We start from the raw sequence: 26,842 nt of genomic DNA on the forward strand, positions 1-26,842 counted from the left end.
TTGCTTGTTACCATTACTGGAAATTTTTATTTTACCTCTTTTCATATGATTATTCCATACGACATATTATTAGCTTTTTTGTAATACAATTTCTACACGAGCACAATACCTTTTTTTACCTACATTTTGAGAGCTACACACAGAGTTTATATTACAATATAGATCATGCATTCTGAGATATTAAATTTGCACTTAATAATTTCTCCTCCATTAAATTCAAAGAGCAAGGAGAAGCAACAAGTAAATCATATTTAATTGTTTTGATTGATGCTGATGATGCAGAATAACCAAACCGCTTGTGCACAGAGTTACGCTTTATTTTAATCAAGTGATCTCTATTTCATCATTTTTTCCCCTCAAAATATAAGCAAGGGTATTCCTAAAGATGAACAAAATCATCCATACCCACTAAATTTGCACTTGCCGGGTCTAATAATTTTCGTTTTCCAGAAATTCGCCTGATAAATATATTTCACAATTTCTCTTTCATTCTCCACTTTAGTCTTGGCATAAAAGAATAACAAAAGCGTGGTATGTTTTGTTGCATCGTTCAGCCCATTAATATATTACAAATTTTACATTGGTCGAGCTGAAAATAAAAAGGAAAGATAAATGTTCACAAGTACACATATATGTATTTACAAATCTAGTATTACAAGATTTACAGCCACATTCCTTTCATATTCTTAGATTACATTGAAATGCAAGATATAATTGAAATAACATGGTAATGCAAAGATCCATTCTCTCTCTGCATGATTAGACAATTTATCATTTGGACGTTAGTATCATTTCCTCAACTTTATTTAACAGATATGGAAACAATTACAATTTTATAAGTCTTCCTCATAGATTTTGGTAAGGTATTTGTATTTTAAAGTTCTTGAACAGGAATGACTTGCAGAAACAATATGGTTGCTCAACTGTGCACAAATACATTCACTTTGTTCTTCACTTATGGCTATTAAGAAATCTGTTGTTACATTTCCTCTTCACTTTATGAGCCATGGCACATGAAGTTATAAGCCCAATTTATTTTTTTCTCTTAGTGGTAAGACTGCGTTAAAGTTGCAATCAAATGTTGAAATCAGAATCCTCCTTTAAATCTGTGATGGCAGAAGCCTTGCTCCCCCACTGGCTAATATTACATCTATAATTGATTACAAGTGTTCTGGTAAAGATCAGTGACTCGTTGGACCAATGGAAAGTCCATACTGTGGTACCTTATGATTACTCAATCAATACTTGTTTGGTGCTGAGCACAGACTAGCAGATAAAAAACATTCACTACAGCAAAAATAGAGATGCAAAACACTGGGACATACAGTAATGTTCGAGTCAAACAGGTCACTCGGTACATGCATAGTAAACAACTGAATTATTCAGATCCTTTTTAATTTTAAGGTATGTGAAAACTTGATACGTCCAGCTTTAAGTTTCTTGAAAATGGGACGTATTAAAGCTTACACGTAAAAGCATTCAACAAAGGTTTTAATTCAACCAGTCCAACTTTCATTTTTGACTTAGGAAAAACACAAAAACCTTATATTTGCAAGGGGTATGAATAATTAAGTTGTTGACTGTATATTGCATTTTTATACATAAAACATGTATGAATTATTGCAAACTCATTACTGCAACATAACCAGACTGATGTATTCTTGTGAATATAAACATGCAAATGTGTGGATTTATAAAACAGAAAGAAAACATTAATATGGGCCATTCCAAGGCAATATAAACTTTATTTCTTTTGGTAACCTGAAGATATTGATATTTTCCTTGTGGGTATAATCATATGCATCAACCTTAAAAGGTGTTCCATGCAAAGTTAAATTATTCTCTGCTACCACATGCATGTATAATGTGTCATTGTCCCAAGGTAAGTTTGGCTTGCACTAGACTGTAGAACTCAGACAAAAACATGGTTCAAAGAAAGCACTACCTACCAAAATGTCTGAATCTAACACTAACCTCTTACATGTATATAATCAAACCAAGATTTTCCAATTTCAATATGCAATACAACAAAGTAATGCTAGTGTTCTAAAGGTGTTTTTTTTTAAACAGTCTTGAAGACCATGTTATCAATATTTTCTGTAGAATCACGACTTCACAAAGCAGATATTGAATAAAAAGGTATTTCTTTGGAATTGTATCTTATGGGAAAGCAAATGAATTCCAGCAAAGTGTTACCATCATAGTTGATCTTCAAAAGGAAATCAAACTATTCTCAGGAATATTACAAAGGAACACGAGATAGTCATCTAGAGAAATTTGAGACCCTGCTTAAGTCACTCCCTACATCAAAATAAATGTCACAACTTCCCATTGAAATCTAAAATTGTAGACAACATACAAAAACATAAATACATATATATATATTTCTATGGAGAAAAAAAATGAATGTACAAAATTGCAAGATTAGAGAAAAATTTATAATAGTTATCTAAACTGAAAAGGAAGTAGAAGAGTTTCCTAAAAACTAATATCATTCACATAGATCAACTAATTTGTTCTTTGTCATAACATAAGACTAAGATGGAATTGTATTCATTCATGGCATTGTTAATTTCATTCCACCATTGCTAAAATGATATGACTAGATCTGTTAATATCTTAAAACGAGAGGACAGAATTATGCATGTAAGGACAAGAATATGAAATTACCCTATTATTTGATGTGGCAAAACGCCCAAAAGAACTGCAGTGTTTGGAGGGGGAGGGGGAAGGGGGGGGGGGGGGGGGGTTGGAGGGGAAATAAACGGCAACTGTGTACAAAAAAGGTCTTGTATTCACTTGAATAGCTTTGTGTTACTAGATCAAGAAACTTGAATCATATTACACTTAACATCATCATTAAGAGAAGAAGAAAAAAAACGGCATGGTTTATCGCGGTTTATCGCAGTTTATCTGAGCAAGGATTCTGACCGAGTGGCAGACAGCATTGGGGAAGGAGTAGACATGGTCTTTAACCTTGCCACAGATATGAGGAGACATTATACAGATTGTCCTCTGTGAGCCAAAAAGGCATTAACTCATATCGTTTTACATACATGAAGTCGTAACACCCTTCTGGCTCTCAGCATTCAATAAAATCAATGATATCTTGTACAAAGAGGGTTCCATCCATCAACCTTATACACAGCCAAACAGTCCTTTTCATCTACATAAACATCAACAGGAGAGGGCAGTCTACTGATAAACCCTTTTCCCTTCATCAAATTCTTCCTGGAGAAGAATATGCAACCATTGCTATCATCAGCGAATATCATTGATATTGGGCAGGTTCAACGTCTTGGACAAGCTGCATCATGAAATGAGAGAACTGGTGGGAAATGGAAATCCAAATAAGACAAGATTCAACAATAAAGTAAATCATGACTGGATCATTCCTGGACTACTTCATTTCCACACAGACTGTATTTGGAAGGCTTGAGTGATGTCATGATAAACAAAAAATGAAAAGGAAAGAATTACAGTGAAGTACACAAATATATCTTTAAAATTTAGGAATTATATACTATAGGTATCGATTCTACATCATGTACAAAATAAATAAGTATATTACAGTTACACACAGAATTGCAAAACTAGTCGAAAAAGGAAACCCTACTAAAAGAAATTCTTTCAATCCATCTTGCCATCTCAGAAGATAATATATCCAATTTGCCAATTGTTGAAAAGAAATAAATACACAGCCTTATTACAGATTAAAAATACTGTTGAATAGCTAGCTCTATTGTGGATCTAATTGTTATAGCACTTAAGGCGTTGAGGGCGTGTATACCAGTTATTAATGGCTATTATCATTATTATACATTACTGATGATTACTTATCAGGGGGTGGCTACGGATTTCTACATTCCATATCAAATTACCGGTACCTCTACTGCTACAAACTTAATTCATAATAGTTACTCCAGTAACTCAGACTTCTTTACTACTACATGAGTTGAAAAACAAGCCCGATACGTCATAATTTTACAAAAGACATGGTAATGATTTATCTCTACAATTGCACTCATTGCAGAGTTAGAGATAAAACATACATGTAATAGCAAACCATAGCTAATTTGAATAAGCAAGCAAACACAAACATAAATCTTCAAGTTATTCCAAGAGCAAAGCTGCTTTACCATGTGAATTGACAGGAAAATCACACAATGTTAATTACACAATATCATATCATCATCACTCAATAAAGTGACTTCAAATTTCTTTGTTAATGGAATAGAGTTCATATCTAGATAAAGAGTAAATTTACAAACACAAAGGGCTAACTACTAGGACTTTAGGATTGATTGTTCTAGAGATTTACTGTTCAAGATACCCGATTTTCACCAGTCATTGGCTGACAAAAAAAAATTATAGACTCGTCCCTAATCTAGTAAGACAACACACACTGTGTAAGAAATAAATTAGATCTGTTTCTTCTTTGAAATTCAATATTCACAACAGTAGTACACTCTCCCCATGTACATTTTCATACTGGCACAGATTTAAAAAACAAGTCATTCAAACTCAGAAACAAAAGAACCGAAATCATACACAAAACTCATTTGAATGAATGTGGCACATAATCCAAACAAAAAAACTGAAGTTTAACTATGTGGAACCTACTTCATTCCTCTGAAAAGAACCCCTACTGATCCTATTTTCAAGCTCCTATCTTTCAACTTTTTAACCTGTATTTTTTGTCTAATTTCTTCAATATGGCAAGAATAACAGTCACACAGATGAAGAACAATAGCATCTCACTTTCTTGAAAGACTTTTTGTCTAGAAGAATTGAAGAAAAAAATATCCAAAATACTTGGACGTGTCAAAACCCTATTATCGTATTATTGTCAATCAACTATAATTCAATATCAATATACTGTTCAGATGCTAAGAAACACTTGCCGCTAATCATAATTTTCACTTTCTTTTGAATAAGTCATGGACTTTAGGTATCACATGCCCTTGATCAACAAATTTGTTGAGTGGATGACTTACATCATAACATTAAGTACAAAGTCTTTTCATACAAAATAACCTCACAAACCTGAATATCATTTTCATCTCATGTTTCTGTACAATAATAAAGAAAATTTCTCCTCCCGAACCAAAACTGTCAGCTCAAATTCTTTTCTGGACTCTTCAATGAGGTCTTCATAAACGGATAATTGGCAGTAACCTGGAAACAAAAACCCATAATTTTTTATATCTTTTTCTATGTTTCTGTGTTTTTTTTCTGTTCCTTTTGCAAACATCTATTAATCCATTGGCAAATGCAAACAGATGTCTTATGAATTTGCCTGATACCATTCTTGCTGGGCCATTTACCAAAATATCTTGGCATTAAAAACTTCCTTTACTTTTATACTTGTTCATCAGATGGGAATGATAGTGGACCTTATCCAGAAAGGATATAAAACATGATAGAGCATGAAACTCTATTTTATTCATTCCTTTGCCTAAAAAATACAACATTTTTATTTGCAAGACTCTGATACTCTAGACTTAGACAGGTACTGACAGACATGAACAATATTACTCCAACATCTACAAGTTTCTTTTCAAAGCAGTATTGGAAAGCCTATTAATTTACATGATTTGGTTACAATCCTTCATTTTCTAACATTTCTATAGTATACATTCACAGGAACTGTCGTCACTTAAAGGCATACATCATTGATACTCTTGTAAATGGCACAAGTAAGAGCGGTGGGCAAACCCTTTGATGGCATACATTGCTATAATGTTTACACAGCTTAGGCATGGCCGGACAGTTTGGACAACATTCATGCTGATTGCTTTGCTTTGTCCATACTATTAAAATCAGAGTTCTTGGAAGTGTCAAATCGTAAAGTTTGAAGGGTGGAAAAGGTGAATGAGTGCATCATAGTGTTAAGATCTAATTTATGGAAAGCTAGGGCTATTATCTTGTGGGACTGATTGAATTACAGAGTGCAATACTGGTGCTTATACTCCTTTACAATGTCTGCATAGCCAGATTACAATGACCATGAAGAGACACCATGCATGGTCAAAACAGTACTTATTCCTTTCCTGTGCAACTGAAATAAAACAAAATGGAATTGTATGTTTGGCACCCCCACTCCAGTTCACTGCTCTAGGCTACACAGTGGTGGCATTATGAGACATATACTTGCAACACTCTTGTAACAAGCTTCTGTGCATCTGTAGTCAGATATGAAAAGACAAGGAGAGTTTTCTCTCTCTCTCTCTCTCTCTCTCTCAGAGCTTTTCATCGACAAACAGAATGCAGTGAACACCCAAAACGTTGTCCCGAATTTTGCATTACAGGAAACAGTTTGACCGAGTTACAATGCCAGCTTTACGCAAGGCTAATCAGAGCTTGATGTACCAGGAATGCTCTATGTAGTTTGCCACAGACCACAAGCCTTCTGACATGCCTTCACAGCCAATCAATGCAACGATCAACAGCCACCTCCCTGCTCTGAGGGAAACTTTTCGATGGTGAAAGGATTCAATCATGTCTTAATAGATTGAGATGTAATATGAGCATCATATATGGGCAATGCTGAATATCTTAACCTGCAGACGCACCTACACAGTCAGTCAGATGCAACAATCAACAGCCACCACACTGCTCTATGAATCCATGTCAACGATGAAAGGATACAGTCAAGCTGTTGCTGCGAGGAATGTAGCCTCTTGCGCCAAGTTAGACATCTTTTTGATAATTTAGTATATAAGGGAATTGACCTCAATGGATGCATGTAAGAAGATATAGTGTCTTTTTTTTTACTAGAAGAGTTGAGGGTTAGCTGATTATGTTGGTCTGTCTTATGAGACGTCTGAGCTTGGAGCTGTGCCTGCGACAGGTTTCCTTCCTCTTGTCATTCTGTCAAGCTCTGCGGCTGCATCGTTCCGTACCGCCTTCTCACCACCTGCCAATCATAGAGATATGAGAAATGATGGTTTAGCCACTCAAAGAAAATCATTATCAAAGTGACAATACAGTGACAATACTGCACAAAGCTATGTGCACTGAAAGAGAATATGTGACCCTGCATCATAAAACCACCAAAAAGTCATCTAAAAAGACTTTTTAGTTTGGGGTTGATTCTGACAGAGGTGATTCTTAGCTTTAATATTTATTTATAACTCATTACAATTGGATATCCCTAATTCAATTAAAAAAGTGAAGACTCTCTAGTCCCACAGAACGTTACTTTAGAGAAAAGGGTGTTTAAATTATGTAGTCAAGATTGACTACATAATTTAAACACCCTTTTCTCTAAAGGTCTTGTGCAAGGTGACAAAATGAGGATTAAAACTCTATAGAAGTTTATATGAATGGATAATCAGATTGTCCTAAAACTTGGCACACTAATTCAGCACATCATGTCCTTTATTTCTTCAAGAAGTCAATGTAATGGCTTACTCTGTTTTAAAGTTATTAGAGATTACCAATATGAGACCAGTAGCAAGGGTTGTAAATAAATAAAAACTACTACAAACTAGATGGAATTCGACTGCGCGCAGTCGAAAATGATGCCTCCGCCATAGAGCAATTTTACAAACCAAAACAGAAGACATTTTTCGAATTCAAGTTCAATTGTAATCCATTAACAGGTTCTCAGAATATCGTGATTACAAGCAATTTCTCATATACATATATGACCCTTTGATCTTTGACCTCATGACCCTAAAATCTACTCAGTTCATTGGCTCTGCAAGATGTCCTGAGTTAAATAGTAATCCATCTGTCAGTTCTAATGAGAATGTGTTCACAAGCTATTTTTGCATACATAATGAGCCCATGACCTTTGACCTTTGATCTTATGAACCAAAAATCTACTCAGTTCATTGGCTCTGCAAGTAACATACATGACCTAATTTTGGCAGGAATCCATCAATCGGTTCTTGAGAACGCGATCAGGAGCTGTTTTTGCATACATAATGTGCGTTGTGGCCTTTGACCTTTGACCTCGTGACCCCAAAATCTAATCAGTTCATCTGCTCTGCAAGTAACATACATGACCTAAGTTTAGCAGCAATCCATCAATCGGTTCTTGAGAAAACGCAATCACGAGCTGTTTTTGCATACATAATGTGCGCTGTAGCCTTTGACCTTTGACCTCGTGACCCCAAAATCTAATCACTTCATCGGTTCTGCAAGTAACATACATGACCTAAGTTTGGCAGCAATCCATTACTCGGTTCTTGAGATAACGCGATCACGAGCTGTTTTTGCATACATAATGAGCCCTGTGACCTTTGACCTTTAACCTCATGACCCCAAAATCTAATCAGTTCTTTGACTCTGCAAGATACATACATGACCAAAGTTTGGCAGGAATCCATCAATCGGTTCTTCAGATAACGCGATCACGAGCTGTTTTTGCATACATAATGAGCCCTGTGACCTTTGACCTTTGACCTCGTAACCCCAAAATCTAATCAGTTCATCGGCTCTGCAAGATACATACATGACCAAAGTTTGGCAGGAATCCATCAATCGGTTCTTCAGATAACGCGATCACGAGAACGGGACGTACGTACGTACAGACGTACGTACAGACGGACGGACGGACAACCCGAAAACATAATGCCTCCGGCTACTTCGTAACGGAGGCATAAAAACTCAAAATCTGAAAAACAGGTCTACAAAATACTGCCAAAATAACACTTAAATATTTTGTTGAGCTTCCAAATCTTTAAATTAGATTTAAAAGTATACTTTTTTAGGATATGCTGAAAACTAAAATTTGACCAAATACCCCATTATTGAGCTTTAACTGGAAACAACACTATGTGACTTTTTGTTAGTTTTGTGGTGAGCTGTCACATATTGAAGACAGGACAGCTAAATGTTTACAACAGCACAAGCTTTCAGGATGAAGGGCGGGAAGTGTGTTCAGCAGAACTGAATTTAGTGACAATAGGCAATCTTGAATAATTGGAATCGCAAATCTTAGCTTTGCCCTGAAAGGAGTGATACCCCAGTCACATCAGATACACCAGATACAGATACACCAGACCAACAATAAACAATACAACATAATTTTCCTCAATGGCCATGTTTGTGTAGTCCCTTATACATATTTCTGTGCACAGTGCATGTGACTTCTAGCAAGACTGGGCATGAACAGAACTCAACTTTATCTTTAAAGAAGTATGAGAATTATGGCAAGCTAATTTCCATGTTAGTAGGGAATTAGTCAATTCACTTCTAGAATCCAAACCGACTTGATGTATTTACCGTTACCTGTCCTCGGGCTACCTGGGGCAGGTGAGTTGACGCTCTTCTTGCTAAGTAGACTGTTGAAGAAGTTTGCTAGCACACCTTCATTGGCAGAACCTGGTTTGCCTGGATCAATCTGCTAAAACAAAATAGGACATGGGGAGTATATTAGGCTATGTGACAAATGCACAATTTGGAGTAATATACATTATATATGGTTAATACAAGAAAAGTTTAAGTGACCAGGAACAGGGCTGTTCCTGAGTGTTGGAAGACCTGTCCCTCGCGTCAAGGATGTGTGCAAGGGGGATATGAAGGCCAGTGTGATCAACCCTACAAACTGGGAAGCATATGCTTCAGACCGTCCTGAATGGAGACGCGTTGTAAAGATGGGTATACAGAGGAGTGATCAGAGGAGAGTAGAACAGTGGGAGGAGAAAAGACAACAAAGACGGCAGCTAGGTACGGCTTCAACGTCACAGCCACAAATGACATTTGTCTGCAGCAACTGCAACAGGACCTGCTTCTCTAGGATTGGACTGTAGTCACAGCAGGAGCTGCACACCAAGAAACTAACTAATACAACTAGCGCAATATTCTATTGTCTTTAGAGACAGACAGATACCAAGGAAATGAAACAATGAACATGATAAACACTGATAAGGCTATCAATTCATTCAATCACCAGGTTTTAATCTATATGGTCAATTGTGGGGCCTTACACCTTTGACTTGCCAATAAACAAAAATCGCTGAATGCAATAAACAGATTGACATATAAATCATCTCAGAAAACCTTTTGTTGACACTGAAAATCCAGAGACTTTGTGAGGAGGAAGCATGTAAAAGCAAAGGTAATGTAGATGCTGTAGTTCATGGCAAGCTAACTCATTGGCAGGTGATCAACTATCTACATAGTAATAAAGAGAGGTTTTCATCATAATACGTTAATATCATGTTCAACAAGTTTACATCAGGGTATACACAAAGCAGAACATACTGAAGTCTCTTAAATTGCTCTTTCATACTTATTATTTCTCAAAAGTGACTCAGTGCTGTTGTAAGTTAAGTTACAGTTGAACTGAAACCCAAACTTGTAGAGAAACTCACTTTTGGTTTTCCTTGTGTTGTGATTGGCGACGCAGCAGGGGCGTTGGTTGGGTTTCTCTTTTCCGGTGTTCTCATTGCTCTTGGGTCTGCGGCCCTAGGGGAGGCCTCCTGCTGAATATGAAAAAAAAAAAAATTTTGATAATAACCGTTTTCATACAACGTTTTTCAAATAAGAACTGAACAATGTGACACTATTATCCGAGTCACACTAGTATTTATATGAAATCAAATGGACTTTATGATTCTATGGTTTGTTTGCTTGAGATATTGCTACCGGCTTGCAAAATCAGCACTTCCAAGAAAACATATAACTCTATACAGCCCAATATCACAGGAAATGAGCATACTAGTAAATGTCTGATTTGTTGAAGTATTCCCCAATGAATGAACAGTGGCTTATTTCCATGTTGCAGTAACGTTCATCGGACAAATAATGACATCTAAAAATAAGAAATTTGAAGATGCTCCTGTTTCTCAAATCGAGAGTTTGTGGCTAAAAAAACTTGAGATTTCCTGCTTTAGTGAATGCTTAGTTCTCTATTACCTACATGTAACTACTCCAAACTTTGAAATTAAAGTGACATGTGTTCAATCCTATTTTACAAACATGCATCATTGGCACCTTCCACAGAGCCCTCAGATGCTATTTGACTTCTCATCAATCTATCACTCTATCATCACACCCACCTAAACAGTGATCAAGGCCACACGAATGTCATGACTATTCAGCCTTTATTTTCCTATCAATCAATCCCCCATCGCAGGGAAAAAGTTAATATTTATTTTTCAGGGGCTACTTTTCAAGCTTGCCTGCATGAAAATAACATTCTAAAATTTGTTTTTCATTGAACTCTATGCAAGTTTAAGGGGCTCTTTTCTGATTTTCGGGGGCTCTTTTGGGCATTTCGGGGGCTATTTGGCCCAGAGCCCCCGTGTATTTTGCTGCGTATCTACTCACCCCTGGTTTGCCTTGTGCTGCATTCCTGATGGTTGCCTGTTGCTTCATGAGGAATACCTGCTCATCTTCAGCTATGATCTCCTTGTTATCTTGGAGTAACTACGATAACATAGATAAAAATGCAGTGTTAACATCAGTCAAACTTTCAGATATATCATCACCACATATAAGATACATTTCAGGATAGTGTGCAGTACATAACAAGGTGCCATATTCATCATTCACTGGGAAGCTCTTCTCAAACATGGACAAAATTGCATACCTTAGGCAGGGCTCAGCACCTACTCACAATCACAGGGCAACAATATGGACTGTTTGGCAAACATAAGAAGACATTGACGGACTTTGTTTCCTTGCCCATGTTTAAGTGGGGCAACCAATATTGTTGCTAATACACTCAGCACAAAAAGAAAGTGGACAGTAATTACAATTAAAATTTTGAAATTAATATCTAATATAAAGTTATCTATGCATTATTTTTTTTTTTTTTTTTTTCCTTCTTTTTTCTTCCCCCTTCTCATTTCTCTATGTATCTCATTCTAATTCTATCCCTCTGCGCCTCAGAATAGTTTACTAGATCGATGGCACATAATAAATGCTGTATTATTATTATTATTATTATTATCTTTCCAATCTCAAAATTAACATAAATTAATCCCCTTCCGGACGATGTGAACTCGGAATACGCACAAGTATAAGATTTTTAAATTTGAGGCCTTTCACTCAGTCACGTCATGGTCGACTTACGTGAGGTTGACTGTACCTCTAATTGAGATACTGTACATTTTTGGTTGGAAGAATACAACTGACAAAATGATATATCAGTGATGCCAATTTGGGAGAGGAAATGGTGATTTATTCTTGTCCTTGAGACGATAATCTACATACCCTCCGGACGACTGGCTTGATGATGACTTCATCGTAGGGTTTCTCTGGATCTATGTTGGCCATGTTCTCGTATAATATACTGACCTTCTGTAGATTATCCCACCCTGAAGGCCTGCGGTATACAGTTATAAAGAATGAAAAGAATATCAAGTATTTTACAGTACATGTACGTTCAGTGATTCATACATTAAATTTAATCACAGCAGTTTCTCGAAACTGTACTTTTTTTTCTTCAATTTGACATGACCGAGAATGAAAAAAAAACATCACAAAAGTTTCAAGAAAGCCGTGTATATTCAAAGGACCATTGCGATAAAGGATGAAATATGACTGACCCATGTCAATAACTGTGTCTATTTGGTGCTTCACGGCAAGGTAGAGTAGGAATGTTAATATGTTCAATATGTTACCATGTGGAATCAGCTTCGTCTACTGCAATGGGACCTACAATGCATGTACCAATAATACATGGTTATTGCATGGCTGTACACAGGCGCGTACACAGGCGCGTACATGTACGCAGGATTTTTTCAAGGGGGGGGGGGGGAGTGTACGCGCCTGGCTGTACATGGCTTTTCATGGTATTAAGTGGCAGTACGTAGCTGTTGATTGGAGATTACATGGCTTTACATGGAGTGTACAGCCAACTTTTATAACAGGTCCCAATTTGTCAAGTGTATGACTGTATTGTGGTCAGGGGCAGCAATATGCCCCCCCCCCCCCCCCTGTGGTGTTTAAAGCATTTTGGGGGCACTACATGGCACTAATAGCCACTAATGGGTGTATCTTTTATATACTTACACAAACAGGGCATCTTTCTCTACTACCAGTGCTGCTGAGTTGAACGGGAAGTCATATAACCTATGCAGAAGATACCTGTTCAACAGATCACAGTTCTTGTTCTCTTTCACAGATACATAAAATAAAGCTGCACCATCTGAATGAATATTAGGGTTCAGGAATTTGTATATTTATCAATTGATTTGTTTTTTAAATACAAAGAGAGTTAATCTAAAAGTGTAGAGAATAGTACAGGAGGTGGAGAAATGAGGGCCACAAAACAGATAAATTACATTAGAACACTGTCCCAAGTACATGTTAAGCTTAATTTATAAAAAAACAGGCAAATTTTGTTTATAACTTATAACAACATGTAATTAGAAGAAACAGAACAAACATATTTACATACTTCTATGATAAACAAGGGCTCTACACTTTAATTTTTCACAGGGATGGGACTGAATGCAGATAAAACTGTATGAATAGAGCCATTTATAACTTTTTACATTTTGAGAGATCTAAAGTTGAGATCTGATGGCCCTCGTTAGTGTCAAGCCCTGACTAAATATGTCACCATTATAAAATTACTACCGGGTATACTCTTTGTGACAGAATATACCCTTCATATCGTTACACCAATGACGCCAACAAAAAAGAGTGAAAAAAAAAGGATACAATTTAGACAGAACTTCCGGACGTTCTGTTGTAAGAAATCTAAATGTTCATCGCTGTAGTCTTGTTCCTTTTCCAATGTGTTCACATAGTCCGACTGCACATGAAACAAAGGATAAAAAAAGAATGACCCTTTATTCGCCATCTCTAATACAGTTTCAATGTAATTCCAGCAAAACTACAAAGAGTTGAAGTTAAAATAGAGATTAAATTAGGGGGAGGTCCTACATGCTGCACTAACCATTATTATTAGAAAGCAGGGTTAACAGAACAAAAGTACATAAAGCTAGAAATTTGAATATTTTCATTGATGATATTCTCAAAGTACTGTAATCTAAGATTCTTCAACTCACAATGCCCTTTTTTGTTAAATCTCATGCAGCATTACTAAACAATTTATTAATACATCCAAATCCATGAGAGCTACACATATATTTATATAATCTAAATGTATACATTTTTTTCATTTTTTTTTATCATTGACACCCAATTTTGAAATCCAAGCTTAAAGCCTAATGGTTCAAGACCTAAAGGCCGTCTGTACTAGTTTGGCCAGGGGGGATTAGACCCCTACAAGGTCACTTGACAGGTGTTTATCTCATTAAATCAGCTCTCAATTAACATAAGAAAAAGAAGATCATGGGGGACCAACAGGCACCGATTAGGCATTGTGTGCTATATAGAGGGCGCAAGTAGCTATAAGTAGTGCAGTGGGGCTTTAATGAACACAATGAGAGTTCAGCTTACCTTGGTCACAACGACAACGATTGGAACACCTAGATTGTGTGTGAGAGTGGTTTCACCTAGAGGAAGCACTACTGCCTCTTCATCCTCGGCCCCTGTGGGCTTGGTGACACCGGACGTTCTCCTCGTGACGGACGAGTCTTGCCCTGTCTCAGGCTCTGTGTATGCTTGGAATTGTTGTACCACTAGAGGGAAGATAGAGATATGCAACTTTGAGTTACAGAGGCATCATATAATGAATTAAGGTTTTATACTTTGGCTGTGAAGAAATACCTCAAAAGAGTGTGTAAAGGTAGTTCTTTCTCCTGTTTTGAGCTCTGTGTACATGTATGCTTGGAATTGAAGCACCTCCGCAAACTTACTGACTGGTGTGTACATGTATGTTCAACTGGACATGTGAAGAATGCTGGTATATCAACTTTATAGCAAAAGGGGAATAACAGAATGGTCAGGTCCCATTTTTGCTCTGTGTAATGTTAACTTGAAATGTTACCACCGCATGGAATAAGCAAAGATGTAAGTAACAAGAAATATCAGAGAAATGCCATCACTGTCTCTTCATACAATATTTTTACCACTACATAAAGAACGGTTAATTCATACAACTTGCCACATAGAAATCAAGAACATTCCTTCAAGAGTCTACTGGTATTTTAATTTCAAATCTTTCTTATACTTTTATGACTTGGTTAATCCTGTTGCCAAATGACTGCTTTCCCATTTACTCATTACCACTGGCAATGATATAAACTCCCCATAGTCCTGAAATGCGCTATAGCAGGCAAGCTAAATTTCTGGTTAATATTAAATACTGATTTAATATAGGCATTGGTAGGTAACATTAGCAGATCGTATCAAAAGCTAAATTCTGACTCTAATCGCAAATCACATTTGACAGCTGTGTATCTACATGTATTACCGGTACATGTCAAATACAAATTCTGGTTTGAACATACAGTATATACAGTATGTATTTTGCAGAATAATTATCCCTCCCAGACAAAGAATATACAGATATCGTGTCTTCTCTATTAATGATATGCATGAAAGTAATTTGATGCTTTAAAGGACTAGCTTCCATCTCTCCCGCCATGTCTGCGCAACCAATGGTTTATCTCATTTCACTTTGGGAAGGCATGGTGGTCTAAATGAACAAACCTCTAGCTTGTACAGTAAGAGTAACCAGCTTTGGATGTGCACAGGTGGGTAAAAGCATAGTGGCTGTGCACGTCAAGCAAGAGATATATTTAGACATCACCATGCAGTCTGCCACATAATGACAATGACATACAGGAGTAGTTTAGTCATCATTATGTGACTCGGATCCAAGCCAGCGACCGACCATGCAATCAAGTCACATTCTATTGAGATGCTATTGACTTTAACTGGGGGTGGGGAGGGAACAGATCAAACAAGAAAAATACCATAGACGTAATTAGCAAGATCAACAAGACGAGGTTAAATTCAGTATAAAAATATAATATCTCCATTTTCTAACGTATGAAAAGTGCTACATGTAACTCCCTTACTTGTACTGATTTCTCATGTTTTGCAGAGGAATACATAATTTCACAATGCATATTGTGCTCATTAATTTCTGCTATCCATTAACATTTACATGTACCAGTATATAAAGACAAAATTGGAGGGTACAAACAGAAAGATAAAAAAAAACTTTCCCCTATAGAATTTCCATTAAAAATCTAGATTTTCTAATTGTGGGAACTGGGGAAAAGTGGGCCATGCACAAATTTGTATGTATGCAGAAACTTCATATTTTCCTCTACAGTATGTATGTGCATTAATAGTCTACACTATCATGCAAAAAAAAAGTAGCATGTGGCACAGGAACCTCTGCTTGATTTAATCAATTAATTCAATTATGAAGCCATATCTTGGTTACCAATAAGTCTCTACTAAAACAGACTCTTAATCTGACAGATTACATACTTTAAGCCAAGGATGAGAGTGATGGGCTCATTAGTTTGGACAATACTACAAATTCACTAGTAATTAAACATTTAGCTTTCATTTGTAAGATAGAAGGATAGTGCTACCAGTTACATGACAACAAAGGCACTTGTAGTAGAAATATTGAAAACATGAACAAATACTGTGACATTTCAACCACACTAAGTTCAGAGTCGGGCCATACCTGAATAGAGTTTGTAAATGTGAAAGTACATGTAGTTTAATACCATAGATCAATGCCAGGTTGGCCAGGGTCAGTAGCACTGAGACCTCAAATTTGTACATACATGTAGAACGTCTTTAGAAGAACTATGGAACAGAGTGTAGATTTGTCGTCATTTAGTCTGCATTCAATCAAGACTATGTTACAAGTGTGAAAGTAGTTAAATGCATACACTGACACCTTTGATAACCTCTGATAGACATGCTTAAGCATGTAGGCCTACAGGTATAAGAACCATGAAATTAAGTCAAGATTTGTCTGCATTGAGTTCACAGTGAATCAAGACTAAGTCACAAGTGTGAAAGTGGTTTGCTCTCATCCAATGCCAGATTGGTCAGGGTCAAATGCACTGAGACTTCTGATAAACAAACCATCTGTTCAGGTTTCACCTACTGAATTCAATTGTAAAAATGGACGGGAACTCAATAGTAAATAGTCTGCTCTGCTAGATAACCAATTCAATTTATTTCATTTCCCCTCTCCATTTTTGTTTTTTCCTCTCTTACAGTGTAAATATTATAGAGTCCAACATCTACCTGTAGCAAAAAATATATAATTTCCCCCAATATTTCAAGATGTACATGTACAGTGTATGTCCACATACACTGTTACAATACAGTGGATTCACAATCCACAGTGCCATAGGTTGGCACCAGAGTTAAAGATAAAGACCAGTTATGGTCATGCGATTGCATTTTGAAAGAAACGTGAAATCAATCAAAAAAGGTTGATCATCTAGCATAGATGTACTGCAAGGTTCTGGAATCATCACAATGATAAGAAATTTGGCCCAGTCTTCATAAAGTTACAAGCACTGTACACAGAAAAATGTATATGGGACTACGCACACGTGCATGACACGTGCGTTTTTATCTCTCACAGGCCAATAGATAAACTAATTTACGAAATATATATCGATTAGTAGGCGGTTTCCCAGCAAATTTTTTATCATCATGTATTATTCAAAACATATTCTTTCACATGATTGGTAATAAGAGCTTCCATATCATTTTTTGAAATTGGGGCGTTTCCAATACTAGTCTTTACCTGTAAGTGGATTTTATGTGATGCATAATGGGGGAAAAAATCTACAAAATATCAGCTGGGGCACTGATGTATACCCTAGGAGATACAATGTAAGGTGATTTAATCAATTTCTGTTGTGGAAGGTCTGAATATCTTATCCCGGGTAAAATGTTGCGATAATTCCATATTGACCTTAGTATCGATATTTTGGTCATTTTTGCCGCTATTGGCCAAAATTGACCATTATCATTGTACCTTGTAGTCACTTTTGGTCAGGGGTAATTTTTCCAATCGTTATTATCAGCGAAGGAGCTTTGATGGGCCTAATGTAGAAATGTGCCCTGATGCTAGGAAAAAATGGTCAAATGGACCTCCCATCAACAACAATCTGGTCACTTCAGTCACTTTTTGGCAAAAATTATGGATGCTTGTCTAAAATCAGGCCAAATTTTCAGTCAAAATCATTTGATGGGTGGGTTTGGAACTTTGGACATCAAAATTCAATGTGCAAATGTGCTCTAATAGCAAATCAATCTCATTAAAATGATCACACTGTAAGAACTACTTTGGTGACTTTTGGTCATTTCGATAGGTCGCTAGCGTACTGCTTCGCCTCACTGGTTTAAAGATATCAACCTGCGAGCTGAAAAATTTGCCTATCGTGGCTTGCTAGTGGGGGCGCTGTTGACTATGAATCCACCATATACTTATAGTACTTTGGAATGTTCACAATTTTGTTCTCATTGAATTCCTATTAGTCTAAATATAAAGACTAGGGATATAATACAAATGAAATATGATTCCACTATCAGAGCCACAGTCAATACAGGCCTTGACAAGTGAAACTGAAGTCAATATCATTTTCAGTATACATGTTCTAATCACTATAATTGCATATATGACAATTTCCTGATTTAGGCTTTCAACATGGATCAACTTGATTTCTTTTTAACCTCTTTTTTAATTTGGTTTATTTATATTTTTGCTTCTTCTTTTTTAGGGGCATGTATATGTATTTTACAAGTTTCAGGTTAAGTGATAAATTTTTTTTTTTTAATTATTACTCCAAAAAATTGGGAGAAAAAAATAAAATCCTTTTTCTAAAAACATAAATTTACCGGCAGCATTTCAAATCAGATACTTTGCAGCTGAATTTATTACCAACATACATTTGTCACTTTAATACATGGACCTTCAGCTTTAGCTTAAGCTTAACTCAAACACACAACAAATTTTTCAGCAGAAAAAACACTGTTAAATTTGCTTTCTAGATTAGTAAATAAGTGCAACCTAACATATAAATATTACATTTACAGTATTTATATTTCAATCAAAATTCAGAAGCTCACTGTTGTCAAAGTTATTAAGGAGCACAAATGAACATTACGGTACCCATTTCCAGATATGTGTAAATACATCTGTGTGTAATTTGAGCTGGAAACTGTGCACTCGTGGAAACACACTTTATTCCACATTTGATGACTCATAAGAATTGTTATTTGATGAACACACACAAAATCCCCAGCACCTTGGGTGTGTACACAATGTGATACACTGACTATAGAGGGTACATGTATGCACACTTTTACAGCTGGATGTGTATAATTATGTCTGCCCCACTGCCTTTCAATAAAGGATTCAGTTACAGCTTCTGAATATGATACAGTAACACATGGTGTGTATGAAACTCTCGTACAGTTGTATGTAGAGAAATTACATGTACTCCATTTATGAAAAACAAACATTGAACAATGGTTATTCAAATAGATAAATTTGGTGTTCAAATTAGGGCCCTCATCACTTCTCAAAGATGCCCACTTCCTTACATGTATAAAACATATTTTTTCTTGGGGGAGCTGGGGCAGAGAGGGGGGGGGGGCATAAATGAGTGTAGTAATCTCAAAGGGCAATCCAACCTTTAAAGAGAAGGTTGAGTTCTGGGAAGAGGTGAAAAATAATTTGTGAGCGTTATCATTCTTATTATGCAAGTGTGGAAGAACATCAGATAAGACATGTTCCCTGAAAAGCATGGCTCTTCAAATGCCTTTATATTCTATATATGTCACGTAACTCGTAAAACTCGGGGGGGGGGGGGGGTAGGTTTTTTACGCCACGTGTTCGTGTAGTCCCATATACATCTTTCTGTGTACAGTGTTTGTAACTTTACCAAGACTTGGCCAAATTTCTTATCATTTTGATGATTCCAGAACCTTGCAATACACACAAATTCTTATATGCTAGATGATCAACCTTTTCTGGTCGATTTCGCACTGTTTCTTTCACAATGCAATCGCATGACCAGAACTCAACTTCATCTTTAAAACAATTCATTTCAATGAAAACAGAAAAAACATGAGAAACAGAATGGCAATTTTTTTGGATCAAATTAGACCAATAATAAGAAAATTATGAGAGTTTGAAATATGAGATCACTACAGCTTTGCAAATCTGGAATCTACAATATGGTCAGTGGTTTGTTACATACAGTAGTGGCTGATGATTCTCTTCATTGTCATGTATAAAAAATACTGTAAATTTTTGTTTTTCTCTGTTAGGATAGGGTATTTCTACTAATATCATTTTATCATATAATGTTGTCATCAATAAATTAAAATAATAAGAATAAAATTGGAAGATAAATACAGTAATATTTGGCCTGCATGTACATATTCAAACACCTAAAAGTATCACCTATGGAAATAACAAGAAACTGCATATTCCAGAAATGAGCTAAAAGTAATTAAATCTCTCTTGAGGAATTTAGCACAAATCAATCCCATAGCTTAGAAAGCATTATACATTTGTCACTTCTGATCAAACACATACTTTCACCGACAAATTGAGAGATATTTGTTTACCCTACATGTACATGTACATGTACGTTCATGAGTATTTGCTTTCATTGCAAATCAAGCCCTATACTACTATCTGATATTCATACAATGAATAACCCAATATTATCATACGTTCATGAATACAATGATGTACACATCTTTGTTTAATGTTCACTCTGGACATTATCATGTACAGAGCTGCCAACCTTGTGCGACCAAAAAAAGGAATCATGATGGCAAAAAAAAGGAATTTCAAGCAAAAAAAAGGAATTCATAAAAACGTAACTTACAACCACGCACGATACACTTTCAATGCAGAAATGTTCATTCCTCATGCTGTTTTTTCCATACAAGCAGGGTTTTTTTTGTTTGGGTTACTTTGGTATTATCAGCATTTTATTCTTTTTGAGAATATTTTTCTCTTCAAGTATGTTTTAAAATTAGTTTTCTATTGAATTTGTGATGAAATCACCATTTTAGGGCAGTTGTTTGATGTGTGGTTTGTAGTAAAAAAAAAAAAAAAAAAAAAAAATAAATAATAATAATTAAAAAACATATTTTATGAAGAAAAAACGTAATACTGTAATTTGGAGAAAAAACTGAATGGTTGGCAGCTCTGCATGTACGTTATCAAATCAAAAGTAAAATTAGTTTATACAAATCATTACTTTCTTTCTATGACCTCTATCATTGTTGATTATAATTTGTTTGGGTGGATTTTTTGTCAATCCTGATTACCTTTTTAGTTTACACCGGTATGCACTCTGTCATTGTAAAATCATTGCAATTCGGCTTTGCCGCGATGACGTTTGTTTTTCTTCAATTAACCATTTATCTATAGATCTATCTTTCTAGTATTCTTCTTCTGATAGATTGAAGAGTCTGCAGGCATGTACATGTACATGAACAGTTCAAAATCCTTGACATGTCATTTTTTTCTTCTTAAGTATCTCTTTAAAAGCAGCTACAGTACATGATTCCTTATAAATAATTTATTTCAGGATTTTTAGCACTTCATTTTTCAGACAGTTTTTTAACAGATTATATTAATCAGAAATTGTATGTGTCAGGAAATGTGTTTGGGTCCTTTGGGATTCATACATGCACCGACTAGTTCACATATTGTGTCCTCTTTTAAGTAGTTCATTAAATATTAAACAAATATTAAATTTTTATAAACACCAAACCATTGACTAATTATTTATTCTATGAGGTAAAAAAAAACTTCTTTTTTTTCTTGTTAAATTCCATCTGAACTACAGTTTAAAAAAAAATAAAAAAATAAAATAGTGATGAAAATGAAAAATCAATTGTCAAAAATCAATAATAAATAATTCTATTTGGGATTATTTTGTTGTCGTCATATTACAAATGTATTGGTTATTCATTATAGATTTTGAAGGGAAAGAAAGGAAGATGTTTTGAATAACATGCTATAAACCTTTACTCCTAGTTCCATGCTACTTTATTACTCTGCTATACACAGTATATTAAAAATGTCCTCCATATTCATTACTGGTATTCATATATTTTGTCATGACCTTCAAAGTATATTACAAAATAAATACTGCTTTTATAATTTATGGATGACAATATACAGTTAGGACCAGTACAAATACAATGTCAGTACTCATCAAGCATACATTCAAATATATATATACATGTACCAGACTCATGAATAAATAAGAATTATAAAGTGTGGATTAATATCAAATCATCATCACAACATCAACTCATTCTCTTTTAATGTCATATTCAGTGTTTTCCAGTTTAATAGCATTAAACCTAACAATGTTTAATAACATTAAACCTAAAAATGTGCAATTACGTCAAGTGGGCATGATACAGTGTCCTTTTCAAATTATCTTGACAAGACAGTTGGCCATTGGCCATCGCACACAATACCATCCTACTAAATTACAGCCAAAATATCAAGAAACTTGCATTTATAGCAATTACCAATTAAAAGAATAATTCATAGGTATCTTGAATAGTAATGCTCAAATGGTCACAGAAATACTGAAAGAAAAATGGACTGTGCTGTGTGCATAACAAAGTAAGTTATAACTTTAACAATTTGTAAAATGGTCAAGTGATTAGAATCTCTAACCCCTTTCCTTCTTCAGTGGAGTAAGAGTTAAAGTAATTTAAGTTATAATTGATAGAGCTTGGGATTCTTTGTTGTACAGCCTTTTTGTAAATCACAAACAGCAGTCATGAAGGGCAAATTCCACCGTGACGGAATCACAACAACAAAAACAGGACGTAATATCATCTAATGTAATTACAAGAAAGGTTAAATCATTTACCTCCATAAACAAACAAGGATCATAACTCATCAAGGCCAAAATTAATGAACATAAAATTCCTACATGGAGACACTTTTACCAAGAGGATACACAAATGCATTCAAACCTTTATGATGAGTGAATTAGTCTTTCTAGTTATCTGGCAATCTCTTTGTAACTCTGATACGATGGTGATGACCATACAAGGACGATTCGAAATGAACCTGACAAATTATTTGTGATACTTACATCTTTGTTCCAGCTCTCGTAACTTCTCTGGTGGGATTCTGAGTGAGTCAACATGCCTCCTGATTACTTGCGTCCACTTCTGTAGTGAGTCCATGATATTCCATGGCCTACACATGTCTACTGCAATAATAACGAGCATATGCTCTAGGTTGTCTGCTGTTAGGGCATATCGTAGTAAGTCTTCGTGTTCGTTCTCCCCTGCTAATATCCATACACCACACCGAGTTGTGTCTGTGAATGAATGAGAAACGTGAATGTACATGTAAGAGAAGGGACAATAATTGCTGGATGGTCTCAAGCTAGACAACTTCAAGCATGAGCCTCAGAAGAAATGGTCCATTTCTAATCCAATCATCCAAGAAAAAGAATAGTCTTTTTCAAATATATCAAAATATTAATAGCTGCATTATTCTTGGCTGCTTGTAACATACCAGTAGATCAATTTTGGACAAAGTCTGAGGACCGTTCAAAATTGTTATAACAATAATAACTTCAATCAATTCTCGCTATCACCAAATATAAAGAATACCTGTGTGTTACATTCAGGCCCCATTTCAAATGCACTCTTGGATAATTCGGAGACAAATTTGCTTTCGGTCTATTTCGCGCGGCTGCGCTCTGCATGCCTGCATCGATTGTGTGTGTGCAGTTTTTTTTCTGACAGTAATCACAGCAATTAATCATGATTTTCAAGCGATTTCAAGATTGAATCATTACAAAAAACATGTGAAAATATTGTTAATCATGCTAAAAATATGATATTTGGATATGTGATGGGCAAGAGCAAGTAGGAGCATAGAAGAAATAATAATAACATAAACTTTATTCGGTTTTGTTTGTTGACAAGTGCGAACCCCGTCTAAAATACTAATGGACTGGACTACAATAACTTCCGCCTGTTTTTCATTAATGCTGTCACAAAAATTGAGGAAACTAGAAATTAAAGAATGAAAAAAGAAATGAATGAACAAGTCTAGTCATATGAAAACAAATGAATAAACAATTTTCTAAGAATAATGAAAGTAATGAGTAAATGGATGTGTGGATGGATGGAAGGATGGATGGATCGATGAATGAATCTAAAAGCTCACCATCTCTGTCTTCATCCCTGACATCAAGGTAAAGATACTCTAATCCATAGCCTTTCTTAGGGTCCTCAACTCCTTGTAATCTGGATAACAAGGTTGTCTTTCCCGTCTCATCTTCACCTGTTCATTAGAAGGATAACACAAGAAAATTATGTGACACATTCACAAACATACGCCCAAGGTTTTTCCAACAGCATGAAACTGTCTTCATGTAATAGAATTCTACTAGACTACTCAAATTACAAAAAGACAAACAACATACATACAAACAAACAGCAACAACAACACCAACAACATCACCTGCATTCAAGAATAGCAGTTTGTATGATATCAGCAATTCACTGGGTGTGCCATCCAAATGTTTAAAAAGTGTATTTCAGTCCAACAAATTACATAAAGCAAGAAAGTGAAGAAACAAGAGAGTGACTGAAGAATTATGTGCAATATTAATGCTGTACTCAGTTGAAAAAAACAAACTTCACTCATTTCCCAGATCTCGTATTAAATATTCATATTACAGTATTTGCCGGCGTAAAGGCCGCAGTATTTTTGGAAGAAAAAATATTTAAAAGTCTGGGTGCGGCCTTTGCGCAACAACTAAAAATTCAGCAGTCAAAACAGCATGTCCATTTGTACATATGGGACTACAATGACTATACAATGGTACAGGACATTTCTAGAATAACTCCACACATCTTACCGACAATTTTATGTTGCATTGTTGTTATGAAGACGAAAATAAACTGCAAAACTTATTATTCTAACAAAATCCGCCGGTAGATCTAGATCCAAGTCCGTACCATTGCATCGCCAAAAAGTAAAAGAAGGGACCGGTCCGTTACGGAGCTGCCGCGTTACATCTACAGTACATGTAACCATGAGACAATGCTCAATAAAATGTATACTAAAGCTCTGGGTCTCGGACTATTTCTTTTCATATGAACTTCAATCCTTAGGCCGATGAAAGTTGATCTCATGGTTCTCGTCAGGCTTTGTTGAGATTTTGATGAGGGATTTAGATCAACTTTCATCTTTCATCTGACTTTGATTTCATGTTCTCGCGGGCATATTTGGAATTTGAATGAGGGATTTTGATCCAAATTCATCTTTCATATACAAACCAATAGAACTTGTCGAGGGTATCGAGTCTTGTACATTATACATGTAAATCTCTTACACCAATATCATACTCCAATGACTATTTCTTCCAAATTTTCTGTGATATTTGGGTTTCTGTGACACCATCTTCAAAAAACCTTTCAAATGTCAAGGTTTCATCAAAACTATCTACACAAACTATCTTCCACTTGACAAGCAGTCTGCTGCCTTGAGTCACACAAAGTGAAAGAATCATTTTGACTGACAGTGCGGCCAAAAGCGATCGATAAATAGTACAGATGAATTGCTGTCCTGAGCTAGTATATTGGGCAACGTACACAATGCACTGAACAGTTTCATACGCGTTAGCTCCCACCCGGTACGGTAGCGGGAAGCCGGAGTACGGCGTGAGGCAAAACAATCGCCCCGTGTCTAGCCGCAGACTATTCCTGGCCTACGCGATAGGCAGCTAAAGTAGCGGATTATGCCGCCCGCTACTTTAGACCAATCAGCGATCGACTTCGCAGACATCGCCATGGACGCGTGTCACATGGGCCACGCGCGGCAGCCAATCAAAAATATTGTTGATTTTTTGAGGCAGCAATTTCATATCTGGACTTTTTGGTGCGCGAGCAAAATTTTATGCGGGCGCTGACGAGAACCATGAGATCAACTTTCATCGGCCTTACGTATGAAAAGCTGAAGTTTCAGAATAGAAAATTTACTCTTTCTACTTACAAAAAAATACAAGCACAGCCAATTTATTTATTTTCATTTATTTTTGCAACAACAATAATGGTGGGTTAATTGCGGGTGGGCCTGTGTGAAGTTATCTACTGTAATGAGGATTTGAGACATTACGGTAGATAACTTCACACAGGCAAGCGCCCGCCCGCAACCCACCATCGGTATGCACTTGTAAGTTGTATTGCGCAGCGGTTTGCCGTGAAACCTGTGAAAAAGTGTATAGGGGTCTAGGTCTACTAATCAGCGTTAAGCTGAAAAATACTCCAAAAATAACAAGAAAATTGACACAAAACAGGTAATAAACATAACAAATTTTAACTCATGATCTTTATTTGGACATTTAATGAATCTTTACCTCATTTTGGGTATGTTTTAGTAGGGTATCTCCACGCTGGAGTTACGGGTCAAATTTTGGATAGGTTTCTGAACAAGCGCCGAAGAATCAGTGGTTTCCTATTTTAATAGATTCTAAATCTTTTTATGCAAAATGCCCAAGATCTGACACTCACAGAGGATTGTTTTTGTTACAATAATTAATTACAGATATTATACAATCTTGCCCTTATATCACAGGCATTAGTATGTTAGGACATTCATTCAGTCATTGACTCTGTGTGCTGAAGCTGCAGCTGTCTGGGCAAGAAGAAAAATAACACTCACCCAACACCAATATGGATTTGCATGACGGCAACTTCGAGCTCGAATGCGAAGAAACTTCGCTCAATATGGACGTCCTGAAAGAACAAAAAGGAAAATAATTGCAACACTGAGCTTCGTCCACGTCTTCTAAATCTCGACAGAGAACTGAACTTACCATAAATTTTGAGGTTCGTCGTCGTCATTCTCCTTTTCCGCTGACGATGCCTTCGCAGACTTCTCTCCAATCGGCGCCATGTTGGAAGAGTGTAGACGCATGCCCAATGAGGATCTAATCTACGGTGATAGTGA

General features: G+C 36.0%; 1 protein-coding gene across 4 annotated transcripts; it reads right to left on the reverse strand.

The window, feature by feature from the left end:
* On the reverse strand, positions 1 to 26,842 carry LOC590813 (cytoplasmic dynein 1 light intermediate chain 2). Of its 4 annotated transcripts, none has more exons than XM_011677916.2 (12): positions 26,709 to 26,842; positions 26,555 to 26,628; positions 24,053 to 24,169; positions 22,962 to 23,192; positions 14,374 to 14,555; positions 13,630 to 13,723; positions 12,976 to 13,111; positions 12,175 to 12,286; positions 11,287 to 11,385; positions 10,329 to 10,436; positions 9,238 to 9,358; positions 1 to 6,919 (listed from the first exon to the last, which is right to left on the reverse strand). In XM_011677916.2, the coding sequence occupies exons 1-12, from the start codon at positions 26,807 to 26,809 to the stop codon at positions 6,816 to 6,818; spliced, it is 1,479 nt and encodes a 492-aa protein (XP_011676218.1). In that variant the 5' UTR covers positions 26,810 to 26,842; the 3' UTR covers positions 1 to 6,815. The 4 variants fall into 4 exon arrangements, with proteins under 4 accessions (XP_011676218.1, XP_011676217.1, XP_011676219.1 ...); XM_011677915.2 differs by having other exon boundaries at positions 9,238 to 9,355; positions 10,329 to 10,439; XM_011677917.2 differs by having other exon boundaries at positions 9,244 to 9,358; positions 10,329 to 10,439.

The sequence above is a fragment of the Strongylocentrotus purpuratus genome, unplaced genomic scaffold, assembly GCF_000002235.5.
Source record: "Strongylocentrotus purpuratus isolate Spur 01 unplaced genomic scaffold, Spur_5.0 spur5_scaffold_8, whole genome shotgun sequence".
Lineage (NCBI taxonomy): Eukaryota > Metazoa > Echinodermata > Echinoidea > Camarodonta > Strongylocentrotidae > Strongylocentrotus > Strongylocentrotus purpuratus.

What these genes read in the sequence shown, in the direction of transcription:
- LOC590813 (XM_790401.5), bottom strand. Translation starts at nt 26,809, where the DNA reads ATGCGTCTACACTCTTCCAACATGGCGCCGATTGGAGAGAAGTCTGCG. An exon ending in ACGAGAGCTGGAACAAAGAT is followed by an intron (nt 14,556 to 22,961) that starts GTAAGTATCACA and finishes TCTTCCCTCTAG; the next exon opens with TGGTACAACAATTCCAAGCA. An exon ending in TAGCCCGAGGACAGGTAACG is followed by an intron (nt 6,920 to 9,237) that starts GTAAATACATCA and finishes TATGATTGGCAG; the next exon opens with GTGGTGAGAAGGCGGTACGG.